Source organism: Echiichthys vipera (genome assembly GCF_963691815.1).
Source record: "Echiichthys vipera genome assembly, chromosome: 14".
Classification (NCBI taxonomy): domain Eukaryota; kingdom Metazoa; phylum Chordata; class Actinopteri; order Perciformes; family Trachinidae; genus Echiichthys; species Echiichthys vipera.
Genome location: NC_139839.1, coordinates 8,495,792 through 8,515,216, shown reverse-complemented (window position 1 = coordinate 8,515,216; position 19,425 = coordinate 8,495,792). Strand labels below are relative to the sequence as shown.

The window sequence follows — 19,425 nt, the reverse complement described above, 5'->3', positions numbered from 1 at the left end:
CTTTTGATTTAAAAATCAATTACTCACTCAGTGCTGCATGGAAAAGTGCGACCACAGCCTCAACTGTCCCTTACCTGTTACTGCAGCTACCTGACACTGGGTAAGAACCCAGGAACAGAGAATACACTTGGAAGGTGCCAGAAAAGCCCATATACACACACACCAGCAATTAGCTGTAAAGGTCCATTGAGTGGTAATGAGGCATCAGACACTGGCTATGGGAGAGTGGGTAGGGGGAGGACGGGAAAGGAAAATGAACAGTCAAGAGAGATATGTGCAGAAGACATGTGTTGCAAAGGAAGTACAAAGGAAATCGGAAAAAAGATAAACGGAGACAAGAAGAGGATATGGAAGAGATAACATGGACAGGAAACAATAGAAAGCAAAGGGGAGGAGACGGTGGAGGGAATATTATTGTGTGGGGGCAGAGGGTACCTCCAAGGCCTCCAGTTCAAAGTCACTTTGTTGTTAAGAGCTTAGCTGGAGGTCTCTTACCCACTTGGCTGTCAGAGAACGACAGGCTACCCTTGTAAAGGTGATATCTGATCTCAGCAAGATCATTTGTGCAGATTAAGGGCAAACTTGAGAAACATGTAAGATCAAACCATGACGGGAGCTGCCAGGCAGCAACACAAAGATATTATCTTGCTGCAGAGGCATCCGTGCTCTCAGAGTTTCATTGGATAAGGTGTAAAATGGAGAGGCCAGCGGGAATAATATTTTATCCTGTTACACCGGCTGGAGTTCTGCATTGTACGTAACCTGCACTATTTCAAAATTCAAATTAAATATTTCAAATGAAATTTCAGTTTTTGTGGGTGTCTCAGTGTATGTTGTGTTATGAAGGCATGGGATAATGTATAGACAATGGAAAAAATTCCCTATGCCAAATTATGTTTATATGTTAATATTTTCTTGCTCTTCCTGGTTTGTTATAATCTTTTATTATTTATTTTAGCAATTTACTCTCTCTTTGAGCTCGGCTTACTGTTTATGCATGTCATCATTGGACATTTCATTGACAACGTAATGTATTGACTTGGATAAATGAAGGGGTTTGCTGATTCAGACATGTCGAGATGTCTTAGAACCACGCTTACTTTTAAACAAATTTGAGAAAACTGTTCTACTTAGCCTTTCTATGTAGTTTAATTTAATGTTGACCTTATGATTAAGCATGATTTTTTTGTGTAACATGTATAAAATGTAAAATTTCATGTGAATTTCAGCAGATTCATTATTTACATGAGATCATTTATGCTTTTAAAGACACATATCTTACATTGTGAAAACACAAAATACAGTCCACAATCTAATAACCTGATAAACCCTAATACCTAATAAAGAAATATCTTATCTTATCTCATAACACACGCAGCTAGACATCATGTACAAACACATACACACACATGCAGTACAAACATGCACATTATCATGCTTGTACATAAGGTCTTCAGCAAACACCTACACACCTGTATACATCCCTCTGTATAGCCAACAAAGCTGTTGACCTTTATCTGACACTGGCTGCTCTTTGTCTCTCACCAGCAGACCAATTACAACCATCTCATTTTATTTTTTATTCCAATATTTCAATTCCTCTCCTCCTCATCTCATCCTCCTCTTTTCTCACTACTTCGGCAATTTCACTTGCTTGATTAATCAGACCTGTGGATTGACCCTGCCATTGCAACCCCGTTTCTCCATACAATTCCACTATTAACAGGAGTCATGAAAAACCACAGACTCACAGAGGAGTAAGAATGTCGAGAAAAAGAAAAAAAAAAGAACAATCTTTGGGGAGAAGAACTGCATGTGAGAGAAAGATGGAGTACCAATGAGAAGAAGAAAAAAAGCCCAGCCCTAATTAGAAGCTCACCAGCTGTGTGTTTTTGCAGTTAAATTAAAAGCAGGACCATTGGCTCATTGCACGGCACCTTAACAACAAATGGTTCTGTTAACATACACTAACAAGGTCTATAACTGTACAGTTACATGCTCAAGTAATCTCTATTAGTCCAGTAAACAAAGTCAAACTTCATAAATCAATCTGATGAGAAAATCTGCAACCTTTGTTTCAGTTGTGAAGCCCTTAAAATACTACAAGACTCATTTAAATTGAGAAAAGGGAAACAGAAAAAATAAATATATATTTCAATGAAAATACAGTTGGATAGCTGCTCCAAGATCACCGATTTCCAGAGAGAATTTAAACCACAAACTCTTAGTAATTAGTTTTAGAAGGATCTATCAAAATCGCATCATCTCCTTATCCTACCCTTCACTTTTCTTCTCATCTCTGTCTTTAAAAAACATCCCACCACCTTCCACCTGCTATATCTTTCTGCTGCCCTACGGTGTTACTTTCTTCTACCTTCTGCTGTTTTCTACCTTTACTCCTTGGTTGAAAATTTTCTTGGCTTGATGCCCCCAAGTCAATTATGAAGATTTGGTGAAATACACAAGCCAAGGGGCTGACATTGAAACCTGGCTCTGGCACATCAATTTGAATTCATGACCATCATTGTTCATTTTTGTTCCGCTGCTTTCATCCTAATCTCTGCAGAACCTGTAGGATCTGCAACAGCCCCAAATTTTCTGCATCAAATACAACTTTTGAAGTGTTTGACCATAATAACACAGCAAGGCCCTTAGTTTCATGGCAGTAATTTGAAGGGTAAGGGTCGATAACGCTGCAGTGGTGTGTCGATCCTGACATGAGTGTGTTATGACTTCCAATTACAGCATTCAGACTGGTGTAGTCGCACCTGTGATGCACAGCTAGCGGACAAACACTTTCATCTGAAGAGGCTCAAGGAAACTTGCAGACTAACAGTCCCTATAAAATTAAACTGGTATCATGAGACAAATATTCTAAACACATGGTTGAGCAGCTACAACAGAATATAGGACTGCACTGTCAGCCCATGTGTGCTGGGTGTATGACACACGAATTAAAGCATTAATTAATTTCTCCATTAAAGCTAAGGAATCAGATAAAACTCAAATGTGGAAAACAAAATGTTCAATAAGAGATTAATCTAGTTTGTAATTACATTAGATTTGTCCTGGAATCATTTCATTTGAACAGGGGAATTTTGTAAAGTGATACAAACCTATCGCAATCATAAAACGATGGACGGCACGGCTCGACCCCCTCGCACTGTACAGGTTGGGGTCTATAATCGCAACATAATACCACAGAAAGTCAATGATTGATATGAAATAATAAATAAACCTGCTCTATATAAAGTGTCTTCCTTTTTCTAACTCTGTAACGCTTTCCAATTGTGGTTGCAGTATCCCCCATGCAGCCAAAAGGACACATTACAGTATAAGAAAAGAAAAGATTTGTATCAAACAAAACTAAGCAACGACAGAACTGTGCAGGCCTAGGCAGAACACATGCACAGACTACTGTACTGTACTACTCCAGAAGTGGTATAAAACCCAACATTATCTCCTACTGCACATTTACAAAAGCTTACTCACCATACATAATACACACATATCCTATGTATTTTCCATTTAACCTTTATTTAACCACGAGAGCCCCATTGAGATTAAGAATTCCTTTTTTCAAGGTAGACCTGGCGAAGACTGGCAGCAGCACAAATACAGACACAGTTACACTGCAGGGCACCTTTATAAACTACACATGTATCCACAGAGGGGCTCTGACCTTGTGTGACCGTATATATTATATCTGCAGGCTTCAGATATGTCTCAATAAGCCTGCTCACCTATCAGCTTTACTGCCAATACACTGTCTTTTACCAAACAGTTAATGTGAATCATCTTGGCTCCGGCAGCAGTGCCAACTTCAAGATAGATTTCTGCACATTTATTTTTATCGTATAATTACAGTGGTTCTAATATGGATACAAAGGGCATGTGTACAAGCCATCCCTTCCTACACAGTGTTGACACCGTAATAAATGTTAGGAGACAGAGCCCTATGAAACCATGCACTGTAAGAAAACTACAGAGCTGTTCAAGACCATTATGCTGTAATCTCTGTCCTGCAATATGCTTTATGACCCTTTTCACCAAGTTTTTTTAATCACTATATACATTTTCATTTCCAAAACAATGTGGCTGAGGTCGGTTTCACAGAAGCTTTCGGTCGACTGTGTATAGCTGCTGGCGGACAGTATTTGAAAACTGTTTCCAGTGGAAGTGCGAGTGCTGTCTGCACCGATGCAGAGCTGCATGAAAGTCCTTTTCGACCCTTCTTCATTCACCTACAGTAGGTGTGTGTGGAGCCAACAGTCCTCTGCTCTGCAGCTCCATAAGCCTAAATTGAAGATCACCCCCTTTTAGCGGACCATTCAATTGCAAAGAATGTGGTCTAAATATCTCTTGTAACTGTATACTGCTCAAATATCGTGTCTCACTGGGATATAAGTTACAATACAGACGCTAAAGACGCTTTCTGTAAGATAAAGCTTTCACCTCTGCCAATCCAACAAGACACACTGTTTTTTAACATCTCTTCTCTAATGAATATATATCAGATCTAGAGAAATATTTGCTGAATCTCTTCACATCGTTGTGTGACTATAAGCCTATACTACACCTACACCTCCACTGCTGGTTATTTATAAAACTGCTAGGAATGACAGATTATTCTATGATTAAGACACAAATATAAATGTGATTGCCAGTAATCTTGGAGACTACATCAGTAACATTCAATTAGGATTATCCTTTGATTGTAATTGTAAATCCATACTTTTGGAGAAAAAAATAGGTTTTTAAGTAGAATCTACTTAACAGAGGTGCCAAGGAGGCAATAGAGAGAACAGTATAAAAGTGCATAAAAACAACCTGCTGGGCTTGTAAAAGGTAGAATAAGGGGGAAAAATCAATAAGAATGCAATCATCTCAGGAGTATTCTCCAAGTGTATTCCCTTCTATTCAATTTGTGGTAAAAAAAAAAAAAAAAAAAGATAGATTTGGGCGGCAACAGAACAGAGCTTTGTCAGGTGGTGTACTGGTCAGGGTGTATACATTAAATAAAGCAAAGCAAAGCAAACAATCAGCGTCTTTTAACAGCTCAAATTTAGTGACTGGTAGCAACAGTTGTTGTTTTAGGAAAAAGCCAGATGGTTTTGATTCTTACTTCAAAGCTGCAAAGAAAGAAAGTATGAACGGAGGCGAACCATGAAAACCAAAGAAGGACTCCCGCGTACATTTTCAATCCGTGTTTGGGTTATAGGTTCTCCAAAACATGATTAAATCTTGGATTTCAAATGCATTTTGCCTGAGATCTGACAACTGGTTTGAAAGTAGAATATCATCCAGGGCAAAATATATTTTCGCATCATTTAGGTCTATGATTAGTGTTATAGTTTTGAAGCCTATGGCCATATTGTAAATTTCCACCCTGCTAAACACACCTGTGATTCCTGGCTGCACTGCTTCCCATACAGCTCAGTGGGGAGAGAAAGCTTTGTGTCAGGAACCCCCCCGGTTCCTGCGCACGTGCACACACACACACGCACACACACTTATACAATTCAACCAACATTATCCAGAACACCAGATGTGGCACTCAAAAATAATTACTCCCACTTGGTGCTGCCTTTTTGCAGCCCAACAGTTAACCTTGAGAATCATCTGATCGATAGCTTGTTTTACTGGTCCCAACCCATATCTTCAACTGCTTGTCAAACATAAAATGCGTTGACAAAAACAACCAAAACCCTGCAGGCAGATCTGTAGGTAGATAAATACCATGCAGTGTCTGCCCACTGCCCATCTGGAAGGTGAAGGGAGTGTAACGAAATAATAGCAGGATGGTTCTCACTAAAAACCAGTCATTAGAAGGCCAAATTAGTGGTGAGGCTTAATGGACCTGCACAAGCTGAAAGTAGAGCCTTAGAAATGGCCACCTGCCACAGCTAACTGCTGGATTCATCAACTTTATCATATTTTATTACCATTTTGGATTCAGGTCTGGGTAATTCTTACTGCAGTTTGAAGTGAGATATAGAAGATGAAAAAGAGGAAAATAAAAAATGTGAGTTTGAAAGCCGGTTGCCATGGCATCCAGCAATTTCGATGCTTATGCTACACTAAAATTAGTGGTGGAACCGTGATTATTGGTCTTAACAAGGTGGAACCTGCCTGTGCTCTCAGCTGTCGCTCAACCTAAACCCCAAAGGCTATTATGGTTGTTCCAGATGCTACAATCATAGCTGGTCTGGGCACATGGGCTACTGTGCAATCATCAATTTATCTGTGGCTGAAACACTTTTATCCTGATGGCTGCAGTGGAAAGGCTGATTGGATGGGAGGTCACCAGGTTCTGAAAAGTGGTGACAGAAAGCTGTATTTGTAGGTGTTAAAAGCATGAGTGGTATGTACTGCATGTTTCTCAAAAAAAGCAACCCAATTAAGCAAACTGTGCAAACTGGGTGTGCAGTTTTAGCAGGCAGGTTTTAACTATGTATAAGTATAAAGAAATAAATTAGCAAAATGCTATATTTGAAAAAGACAGACTTTAAAGTATGGTAGATGGGTTTTTGACAGTTTACCATGGTTTCTGGGACACATACTTTGTAATGGTGCAGGAAAAAGGAAGAAAATAAGGTTGAGGGGTCTAAAGACTCACGGAAAGCTGTGTAGAACTCATGCAGGCTGAGGTGCCCATCGTTGTTGTAGTCGTCGTAACGTAGTAGGTCCTGCATTGTGCACTCCAGCAGGCTGTCCTCCAGGTGCTCCTTCATAGAAATCTAACACACACAAACACACATTCAGTATTATTTACGTTTTTAAAAAAAACTGTGTGGAGAAATTGAATACCAGGTGATACCGTCAACTATCATTCACAGCTACACAATTCTCAATGTTCATCATCATAACCTTTACTTATCTCTCTCTTGCCTTCATCGTTTTTATTATAACGTATCTGCTGTGAGATAAAACCACATTATGTATGTATAGAATAAATGTAAATCTGACATTTAACATTTCAATAGGCTCGCCTAGAGATTTCTTTATGAGTATGAACAGCTGAGCTCAGCCTGTCTCTTAAAGTACCGAAGTGAAGGATCATAGAATTGCCCTTATAATTAAAACCATACATTTGGCTACATCTAGTATTCTACATATTTGAGGGTTTGTATATGTATATTACATAAATTGGACCTTTGCTGCTCTTCTTTATAAAAAGATAACACATAATAGCGATTAGACTTACAGTACAGCCTTCTCATGAAACCTTTCAAATGTTTCTGTTTCGCGTCCTTCAAGAAGTGATCATTTGGGTTTCCAGCAGAGACAAAAGTGATTTGAAATAAATTGCCAACCGGAATACAGCAAACATTATAAGTAGTGTTTGGAGTGGGCCTGTCATTTCACCAATAATTACAATAAGAGCTCCATCTGATGGAAAATACTTCATACATAAACACCCAAATCAAATTTCATTCTGTTTGAAAAGGGTGGGTTTAATATGTAATCTCTCAAGTAAGTGCTGTTTCTGATTGCTTTTCATTTTAGTAAAATATCTCTACTCTTATTGCTTACCCTTGTGCACACAATATCTGAGTAAATTCAAAGACCCTCCCCTGGGAAGATGCACCATTCACTCCTCCATTGTTTGTCATTTACGAGCCCTCTCTTACACTTTACTGTTGTCTTCCTCAGGGGGGGCATCTTTGAATAGGTAATGTTGAGCAGGTTTAGGGAGATAAAGACGTGGCTCCTCTTCTGCTTAGTAACTCCAGATGCACTAAATTCTGTTCAGGTTGTTACTTCTGTACAATAGCATAGCAGTAGTTAATAAAACAGTGCTAGACGCTCGATGCAGGTCTATCTTTGTTGGACAGCTGAATATGTGCTTTTGGACCATGTAAACAGCCGGACACTTTGGCTAATAATTTTATTTAAGCCCCGGCAAATGTGAAAAAAGGGTGTGTAGAGCAAATATACAGAGTACTGCCACTATAGATAAGCAAAACAATGAATGTGTGTTGGGATTAATTTAAGTTTTTTTTACATAAAGCATGTTTTTAAGCCAAAATGCTAACAAGACCATAACACAGGACTGTTTGTTTAATGTTTAATTCCTTCAGCTATGATTTGAGCCTAAAAATATAGCCCCTGTGCTTGTTCATCTCCTCCAATTGATTCTATATGGAGCTGTACATATACCATGGTAGATTAAGGGATGTGACCAACTTTGTCTCCTCTTGCTGCCCACAGCCGACTGCAGCCATGTGTTCAGTGACACAGACTGATCTGTCCTTGGGCATTTTACTAAAATATTTCAAAGGAAAAGTTCAGAACTTTCCTCTCTACGACCATCTGTGATAAAAAAAGATGGAACCCAAAATGGAGACAGTCTGGATGGATCACTGGAATTCATCTTTGAATTCCTCTGGTCCTTAAAAGCATTAACTCCGTGAAACTGTAGTCGCGAATTCCTGCAGGATGAGAATGTCTTATCTAAAGACTTTTTGGCAACATGTCAGCATTAGTAATTGCCAGCTGTGACTGATCAAAAATATTTTGTTAAATCTTTTAGTGCAACTTTGCCAGAGATGGATTTTTATTATTTATTGCTGCAACTAGAACTAGGCCAAAAATCACTCAATCTTTTTCATTTTAAAACAAGACAAAGTGTGTATCATTTACAGCCACAGAGAGATGACGAATGATTCATGAGCATGGCATTTTTGAGACTGCATTAAGCTGCATTTATTAATATTCAGCTTTCAATACGATTGTTTTCTGTGGCAGCAAACAACCACTCTCATTTCAATTTCCACATAACAAGAAAGCACATTTCTCATTTTAATGTCTATAAAATGGTAGACATTAAGACTATAAACCATTTGGCAATTTATTCATCCGGTTGCATTCTACAGTCAGCAGTGACTCTGACATGGTTCACTGCATACTGGCAGAAGTCACTGAGATCATAGCATTGGTTGGGAGGAGTCTAATTAACACTCATCTCTGATGCCCATTTCCTGATACCAGATGATGCCCACAATCATTTAATTTCCTCCCCCTGCAAATGTTCATGCCAATCCTTTCTACAGTTCCCCACACCGCTTCACATTCGTCTCTTGTGGGAAGCTAACATCAGTAAACATTTTTCATTGTTAAACACAATGATTACATTTTCCAGCCACATGTCACTCACTCTACTTTATAGTTTGACCACATGGTCTTTAACATTCAACGATAACTAACTGGGGAGACGGAAAAATCTGATAGACTATCGTCCAGTGTGAGCAGGGATAGGCTCACGTTTAAGTGTGGATGATCTTATTAAAACAAGAAAGAATTCTGGTTTCAAACGAGTTCAAATAATATTCTTATCTGTAAAATGCTAACGTGTCAGATGAGGTTTGAAATCTGTTTTTGTTGATGTCACAAAGGGTCTCTTCACACGTCACATAATCAAACCAAGGACATGAATACGCTTTAAGGACTACCTCAGCCTTAAAATGATCATTTGAAGAATCCAAAAAGTTCTTCGTTCACCTCGGAGGCATACGAGAAAAACACATTTTTCTTAAAGAATTCAAGGTAACATTGGGTAAGTAATTAATATACAAGTGATCATTTTGAGGTTGTATATTAATTATTCTTTTAAGTTGAGAAAAACTGTCCCACACATTCATTGTGTACAACAAACCCACAATCCCTTTGCAAAGCCCTGACAGGAAGATATAATCAAGGCATATCTCTACTTTGTTCAAATGTCTTCTTTCTCAATCAGTTTATCCATAACTGTCTATTTATCAGGCCAGCTCAGCTTGGTACCCACCTTTTCTAGTTCATCACTGACCAGCCGGCCGTCCTGGTCCACATCCAAGTATTTGAACATGGTGTCCACCAATGCCCTCTTCTTCTCCATGTCTCTCTGCTGGCTCTGCTCTCCAGTTTCCAAAACTTTTGGTTGCATATCCAGCAGCATGCTCTTCAGCCTGTTGTATTCTGACATGGTGCATGCATTTCCTGCAGGAGCAAACACAGACATGGAAGAAAAGACGTGATTAACCTTAATTCAAACCGAAGCCTTTGAATTGTAGCTGTAAATTGGATTTAATGTGTTTGTGTGTTTTATAGAGGGATGAGAGGGAAAAAAGGGCAAGAGGGATATATAATATGTGTATCTGGAATGCATGTGTGTTCGTCCTTGAGTGTTGACTCATTTAAAAAAATGTTAGTCTTTTGTTTGTCTAATTTGTATGACAGCTTTTCCATGCGGGGGGTCCAATTAATTAAGTAATCCTTGAATCCACATGAAAACAAAAAAGGTAAACATTCTCATTTAGACCCTCTCGAGCTTCCGTTCCTCCTTTGCTATGGGATTACAGCTCATGTTTCAAACCAGACTGGGCGTCTAGCTCATGATTTTCTACAAGGCTTTATCTGATGAGGATGTGCAGAGGAAACGAGAGACCACAAATTAATCACAGGCAGCACTCAGCATTTTTTCTTCACACTTGAAATCAATAATTATGCAAAACACGTCTGTCCCATGCTGTGAGGGACTTGATACTAATGGAAAGCAAGGAAGCAGGTTTTCTTTTTCTTTGTCATTGTGTCACTCCTGCGCTTTAGTATCACCCAATCCTGATGACAGCATGAGAGACGCTGGCAGGGGGGCGAGGGGAGCGAGGCCTATGTGAAAGTCGGAGGCATGGTGATGAGTGAACAAAATGTGAAAGAACTCTCCCATATGAATAAATCATTAGGTGATGTGTCTGCCAAATCTCTGCAGAGCAGGAGACCCCCCTCTGAGGATACACAGGAATGGATCTTAATGCCTAATCTCCTCAGACAACACAATAAATTATAAAGCTAATGAATGCAAAATGATGGGACAGGATGGACCTAAAAGGAAGACTAGAGTTAAGTATCAGCAGCTCCTTTTGGTTCCAATCTCGTAGCAGTGGTGGCTGCTGCAAAGGATATCTACAGTTGTTAGCATATTTGTCACTGCTATGAAATTAACAAGGGCGCACACACACACGGATGCACGCACACACACACATGCACACACACACACACACGCACACGCACACACACGCACACGCACGCACGCACGCACGCACGCACGCACGCACGCACGCACGCATGCACACAAATGCTTGACCTTGTTCAAACATTTTGAGATATTCATATTGATGACAAATTTAATAAAAACCAATCATAATATGCCTCATCATGGATGTAATATTTCTCTAACCTTAATCAAGTGGTTGTAGTTGATTAAACTTCACCAAACCTTAACCTCAGGGCTGGATGATTACAAACTCATTTGAGTCGTTTTGGAAGGAAGTGACATATTATCAACATTGTCGTTTGGTTAATGAGGACTTAGTGAGATCTCTGCCATCAGGCTCTGTTGTAGCTATTTTGGAAATATCTTAAAAGATAAGGCTAGCACAGTTCAACATTTTTCTTATTGCTAACAAATATCATGAAAGGGCCAAAACCAACAAAATCCCTCAGCGCTCACTGACTTCCCTAACGTCTGAAACACTCAGTCCGGAGTCCATTGGTTCGTACTAATGACGTAATTCTGGGTCACAAATCTATCGTTTAACTTTAAATACAGGCAGGATGGGCACTGTAGTTTCTAGGGAAAGTTCACTCAACAGAAGTCAATAATAACTTTGACTTTTTTGTGCTGCAGATCAATACACATGCGCTGGTTTAATGGCTATCCATTCAGTCATAACGGACTCAAAGACAATTTCAAGGCCATTGAGAAAACTATTTCTGGGCCATCCCTGCTTTGATAAATTGCATACAGGAGAAAGTGACAGTATATATGAAATTATGAGACTTTAGTTTATGTGAGGACGGCCTCTAATTTGTAGTACTCAGATTTGGTAATCAATTACATCTATCAAAGTGTTTGGGATATTTTGCTTAGTGGTCAAATCAGAACACATCAAGTAATGAAAGGATGTCATCAATCCAATAAATCTTGGTCATTTCCTGTTTATTTTTCAGAGGATTGCATGATATTTGACATGAACTCACAGTCGCACATGAATAAAGACACACTAAAAAAGCCAAAGAAACACACAACACCACACAAAGGTCTCAACACTGCTTATCCTGCTACTTATTAGAAAAGGAAGACTACACTCCCACACAGCAAAGAGACTGTGAACTCTCTTCTCTACAAGCAGGCAGTCAAGGTCTTGGCTAAATCCCTGTTCAATGTTATTCCTGCGGGGGGAATGAGGCGTGAGATGGATCAGACATGAGGGATCATCACCTAGCTGTCATCACTGTCCCTGCTCTGGAAGGACAGAAACAAATTAACACTCCCACACTGATTTACATCTTGTCTTATATGGAGAGAACAGTTCTCTCTTTGCTCAGACTTACTACCCCTGCAAATATCTCAAAAATACCTTGAAAGATATTTAAAAGGAAATTCTACTGTTTTACATAAAAGAAAAAGATATCCTAAAGGCACTCTAAAGACTTTTTTTAAACAGATGAATTCTAGTGCACAACATGCGCTACCAAAGGTCAGTCTCTACTCGTGGAGCAGGCAGTTGAGCTGAGAAAGATGGCGATTGCCAGTGGTGGGAATAACTTTAGAAAGGTGATTTCTATTCAAAGTGAATTGAAAATCCCTCCGTCCCTCGTTGGGAGTGACTAATTTTGGAATTCATCAGTCACAATGATACAGCTAAGCCAAGCTGTGTGCACTATTTGCAATTTGATCCCTGGCCGCCCCGTTACACAGCTCAGAACCAGCCTGATGTTGGGTTTGTTCTGGCTGAATTTTGAGTTGTTTCAGCAGCTAACAGGAGGTTGGTCTCTGAAGCTGCCTGCTCTCCTCCCCCTGAAGTCTCCTAGCTTTCAAAGGGACCTCGGGGTGCGGTAGTGATTAGCTTATTCTTGTCTCATTCGTGGTCTGAAAAGCAGAGACAGAGTGGGGCAAGTTGGAGCGAATCAAGTCTATTTTTACACAAATACCCCCGGTGGAATGTCCGGATGGTATGAAAAAATAGATGCTACCCAAGCAAACCTGCTGCACTGACAGAGTTTGATTATGGTCATAAATTACCTTAATGTTCTAATGACCTCCTTATACCGTCTATCCTATAGCCATGGTCAAAAAGTAAATGTTACACCTGGATGTTACAGTGCATAGTGCTTTCTTTCTTTGCTGTTGTGAATGTCCTTTGATTCAGTCTCTCTCATTCTGCTGAGCGCAGCAGCTGCAGCATTGGCAGAGAAATATCTGTCTGTATTACAGTGCATCCACCCCTGACTCTAACACTGTTTTATTGTTCTAGAGGGACCAGGACTCTCTTTATTGCCCGTTTGAAATGTTAGCTGCTTAAGTGAGTGATCCGGAGCTGCTCGCACCATGGACGCCCAATGTCCCGGAGACGCAGCTCTTCTTCACCGCTCAGAGCATTTTCCAAGCTGACACTTTATAAAAGTCAGGCAGGGGAAAATAAACAGAGGGAGGAAGAACCAGAGAAGAAATATCCTGGCATGCTACGGGGAATTACATGTATGAGAGGACAAAAAGTCATGGACATTTAAAGGGTTGAAATCTCTCAAAGAAAATAAAACAACTAAGAATGTGGGGCTGTGTACGAGTGTGTACCACAGACTGTCAACTTGACTTTTGTATTCAATAAATTCCACAACAACAAAAGAATCATTAACAATCAATATGTTGCCACTCTATTTCAATTCAGTGTGCAGTATGGTGTTCTGTAGTATCATTCTTACATTTTTTCCATATTTTTATGGTAAAGTTTCATTACCAGAAGCATTTTCATAGCTGTGCAATTCACTGCAAGCTCTTGTTTGCTGTACAATGTGAGCAGGTAGAACAATAAAACTATAAATTAGCATTATGTTCCATTTAATCTGTAAAAACAAAAAAATGATGAGCCTTTAAATCATTAAAAGAGTATTTATTGTTTATTTCAATGCATAAAAAGCTGAACATGTTGTGAAACATTGTTCAAAAATCATCTGAGTCTGCGCTGACAAAAAGACATTTCTTAACAGCAGTAAATGAACCAGTGCTAGTAAAGCACTAAAACTGATTTGTTGCTGCAAACTGCTGTTTGTCAGACTACTTTGTTCATAATTAAATTAAAATGGTACATGCATTCATACATCCACTACAATTCAGATGTGTATGAATCAAAAAGCAGTACTTATTGCAAGTTCTTGGTTCCGGCTAAAAGATGAAGGGAGGAAAAAGGGAATCCAAGGCATCAATCCTTCAGATGATGAAACCTCCCTACAATGCCCTACAGGATGTAAAAGTGCTCTGTGTTAAATTTATGTCTGCCTGACCTCCTCTGGCTGAAATGATGGGATTATTTACTGCCATGCCGTCTGTGTGCTGCTAATATGTGATGGTGATGGACCTCCCTTCCAGATAATTATGAATATGATGGACACTCTTTGCTCCCGAGGGCACCAAGGTCCAACAGAGCTGGGCCAATCTCGCAAGGGTGACACAAGTCACAGGAGAGCCTCATATTGCATAATCGCTGTTGGCAGCTGTTTAAATCGGCTTACTATGAGCTTCATAGTCTATCCAGCATTTATTCTGGGACTGAAAACACTTACACCTTTAACTTTCTCCATTTCAATATTTAACATGCTGCCCATTCAGTATGTTTAACTTATAAGGAAATCTACTGCATGTTATACTCTTCTGTATGGCAAGTGAAATACTTAAGGTTAATGATTAATAAAATCACATTACACTCCACTATCAGCAGGCCAGGAAATGGGTGAGTTCAGTTAATGCTTATAATTTAGTCTACTGACAGAAAACTGGCACCCATTTTTATAATTGATTAACTGGTCAAGTGATTTTTAAAGCTGAAATGCCAAACATTTTTCCAGTTTTAAGCTTCTCAAGTGAGAGGGTTCACTGCTTTGCTCCATATTTATATCACTGTAAATTAAAAATATTTGTATCTCAGACTAAACGTTGGGCAAAATAAGCAATCTGATTATTTTGGTTTCTGTGAACATGCATGACTCTTGATAGACTAAATTAGTAATAAAAAATACAGTACATTCAGCTATATGAATTTCATTTGTGTTATCTTGCAGATGTATTTTTAGTGATCCGTGGCAGTTAGCATCAAACTTTTTAAATTAAATTCCTGTGGCTGTTTCACAATAAAAGCCACCTCTTGGTTAACTGTGTGAATGTTTTTAATGTGGAGCAGCAACAGTAACTTTACACAGCTAATTGCTGATATATGACAACCATAACCATCCTTAATCCTTAGTTGCATCCCAAAATCCAGATGTATGAGTCACAGAATGTAGAAGCATTTATTACAGCAAATTATAGCAGTGTTTGACTCTGAGGATGCCCCCAGATTAATCCAAGTAGCATGTGAGATATTCTGCAGGAATTGCAATAAAAGCAAAACATAGACATAGATTTCCATAAATATGAAACCATGGCAAAAAACAAGCTATTATTCAGAAACAGCTTGCGCAGCATCCATCTACAAAGAACAGCAGGGGGAGGCTGAGGAGGCTGGGGAGGCTGGGGAGGGGGAGGGGATTTGCAGCAACCTGGGTCAACAGCAGAACCAGCATGAATGATCAGCAGAGTTTGAGTAGGAGCTGTCAAGATATTAAGACCTTACTGGCTATCTGAATGTGGCTGGGGATTGGATGAGTCAGCTGATAGGATCAGCTGTAAGCTGTCAAGGCTGACCATGAGTGAAATATCATGGTCTCCTGCTTTTTAAATAAATATCCCATATGGGACTGTTCTTGGGAACTTGTTATTGATAGTGTGAGCAATAATCCCATGTCAAAAGCAGGAAAAAGTGATGATTCATAGTCTAACGTGACTCCCACATTTCTCAGCTAATACTAGCTTAGCTAATAACTCCTACTGATTTAAAATGACGTCTGTAGATTTCCTGAGTACAGGCAACGCTGTCTGCCAGTTTGCCTCACCATACATTTAGCAGAGTGGATCAGTGTGTGCTCGGAAAGCCTTATCAGAGTCTGTGCAGCTTGGCACTGACTAAATGAGAAACCCATTGCAACACCAAAGCTATTGGCAAAGCAGTGAAGGAGAAATAGTACAGTAGCATTCACTCCACGCCTGCCTGTCTATCTGCAAGCATATCGTCTAGAACTGCCTCCTCATACTGCACATCAGCACTATGCGCATCAGCCCTATATCTCTTCCTCTCTCTCTCTCTCTCTGGATCCGACTCCCTTTCACTCTTACTTACTCCTTCTCACAGAGAATCCTGCCTAAGGAGAAGTATAGTTTACAGGGACATCCAGAGTTTAGTAGCTACAGGGGCTCCAGCCTCTGCCCTGTTGCATTCTTTGGGTGAAGTTCTGATCTGAACCAAGTAAATACTAACTAGGGTTGTCACAATACTAAAATTCCAAACTTGATACATATACCCAGGAAAATACACAATACTTGATAACATTTACGGCAGAGAGAAAATGACCAAAGATTAAGAGGCAAAATTCTTCCAAATGGCACTTTTGCTTTCTTCCTCCTCTACTAAAACCATCCGTGAAGGCCTGCCAGCAGCAGAACTTGCCATTTTTATCCAACTCAGTGTTGTTAGGGTGGATTAGCGTTTGCTGTCGTGTGCTCAGCTGCTAGAGAGAGACGAGCTTCACAGGTCTGTGTGCTTACAGCACTGCTAGGAGTCGATTAAGATTAAGAGTCAATGACGTCACTAGCGGTATCGCTACTTTTGCAACTTAGTATCGTATCCCATTATTCATTTTTAGTATCAATACTTAGTATCGACATTTTGAACAATCCTAATACTTCCTATATATTTTGTTTTTGTTGTTGCTGCTGTTTTTAAAAAAAAGTAGTGTTGTGAAAAAGCCAACTGAGCTCCATTTTTCCAAGTAAAGACGTTATCTACGATTTCAATACTTTCAACACCTTCTTTACATTTCTTTTTCTGTCCACTGAATGTTAATGATCACAATGTAAGTGGTTCTTTAACAGCATCCTCACAAACATCTATAAATGCATCATCGTGAGCTTGCTGACGTATCATGGTGTGGTATGTTAACAGTTCTGCCCACGGCTGCAAATCACTACAGAGAGTGGTGAAGGCAACACAGCAGATCACTGGCAACGGTCTCCCCGCAGCCTCCCGTGCGGATGGCATACAGCATCGTCAAGGATCACAGACACCCAGCACACAGACTGCTCTCCCTGTTACTGCCTGGCAGACGATACAGACATCAGGCATCTGAACGCATTAATATTTATATTAGGGTTGCACGATGTGAGGAAAATATGCAATAACATTGTTGAATATTGCAATAATGTTATTACTTGTGATAAATAAACAGAAGTGTAAACCGTTCTACCTTTCTGCTGCGTTCAGTATTCTGCTGACATACAACAAATTGTGTTGAATTAAGTAAAAAACATTTGAGGAAATTAATTCCAATTCATTTTTCTACTGAAAATTCAAATACAATTCATCTTTCATGATGTTTAATGCACAAATTGATGCAATGATGACAATAAGGAAACCTTTATTGTGCAGCCCTTAAGTATTCCCATTTCCTTTTCTCATAACATTTGTGAAATACTACATATCACTTACTTTTGCACCAAACACTCATTTTAATATGACTATATATTATATATATAAAACTAAAATTTTAATTATATCGTTCCATTTTATCTTTCCACATGTTGCCACCTGTTTTAACATCTTTCTATCTTATCAGTATTTTACCTTATTATGTCTTCTTATCTTAGTATTTCTGTCTTCTACCTTTTTATATTAATTGCTAAGCTGACTTATTCTCTTGTCAAATACATTTCATTGTAACACTGACCCTGTTAAACCTATGAAATGAAACCTTGGAATTTCATGCAAGATTGTAAGACTGCTTTTCTTGTTCGTAATCAGTTCTAATGAATCACTTAATTAGTATTGAGTGCACTGCACGTAGGCTGTACTGGGTTTGGTTATGTGTTGAGTGGACTGAGTGATTAGTAGCTCTTTGTTTTGAAGAGAATAAATAATAATCATAATAATAATAATTTCACTGATTATTTAAATAGAGGTTTCATGCCCATCATGCTGAAATCCATTATTATAGGTTTCAACTCATTGTATAAGATATCTTGGAGCTTGTAAATAAGGCTTCTTGTTATTGCATATTGTTCACAGTGACAGTGGCCTCTTAAGAGAGGTAGACAGAAAGAGCTGAGAGAGCTGGTTTCAACGCAGAAGGCACAACAGCTGAATCACCCGGAATGAAACATCAGCATCACGCTTTATCTTCAATAATTATTTTAGCCTCCAAGCACTGTGTGCTGTTTTGCCTCTACAACATATTAAGATTGGGGAACCAACAAAACACTTACTTTAAATACAATTCCTGAAAAAAAGTTTGTTTACACATAACTACTCAAACTGCCTGTGGAGTGCAAGTGCGCCATTCCTGCACTGACATATGGATCAACAAAAAAAAAAAAAAGAAAAGTTGAAAAATGTTAATACACATGAACCTTTGGGTCATTCTATGTTGGTATCAGTCAAGCTGAGAATATATTTAATAAATTAAACCAATATCAAACAAGTCAACACTCCAAACATGCATAGTGCAAATGTATCTTAATGAAATGACAATAACTTCAATTAACGCCGTTACGCAGTTCGTTTCCTCTGCCAACCAGTCATGTTGCAGTTTACATCCATATCTCTTCAGACTTATCCTTTTAGGCATTTGTATAAAATGTTGTGAAGATTAGCTTCGGAATTCTTGAGTTATGGGCAAAATGCATTTTGTGAGGTCAAAGACACCTTGAGTTTTTGTGCCACATGAAGAAAAAATTAAGAATGAAGAAATAATCGATAATAATTGAACGGACGGGCAGGCAACCCAAGAGCACAATGCCTCCATCCACAGCTGTGATCAGCATGAATAAAAGAAGATTTCCTCTTATTTCCCCTATCCACTTTGAAAGTTTTTTTCCGCAGAAATGTACAATACCATACCGCAGCTAATGCAATTGCTTACTTCACATTCATGCTCAATAACAAAATAATATGGTTTCTCACAAATTGCTATCTGGTCAAACAGTAAATTGCCTTCCACCTGCATGTGGTTTTGACAATAATAGCTACATATTACTGCCTAATGGAGACTTGAGTGGCTCTCAAAGTCATGAACTATATGGCGACCTCTTGGACCTATAAAGCAAATTACAGAGTTTGTTCACTACAAGGTCAACAACAATAACACAAAGAATAATCAGACCCAGAATATAAATACAGTTGCACTTGCACTGTCAGCCCAGGTGAAGCGGATTTAGCCAAAGAAAATAATTACCAAGCACGCACTCCCACTAATAGATTGAGACTGGGAACAAGCTCAGGCGTTGATTACATTTTTAGC

General features: G+C 39.1%; 1 protein-coding gene across 1 annotated transcript in view; it reads right to left on the bottom strand.

Annotated features, from left to right (window-relative positions):
- fstl4 (follistatin-like 4) overlaps nt 1-19,425 on the bottom strand; it is a gene marked incomplete at both ends in the record, with an annotated part of 174,305 nt that overhangs the window by 46,229 nt on the left and 108,651 nt on the right. The window contains 2 exons of the mRNA XM_083926448.1: nt 6,620-6,740; nt 9,791-9,981. Coding sequence (XP_083782574.1) covers nt 6,620-6,740; nt 9,791-9,981 — 312 coding nt within the window. The remainder of the gene's footprint in view (nt 1-6,619; nt 6,741-9,790; nt 9,982-19,425) is intronic.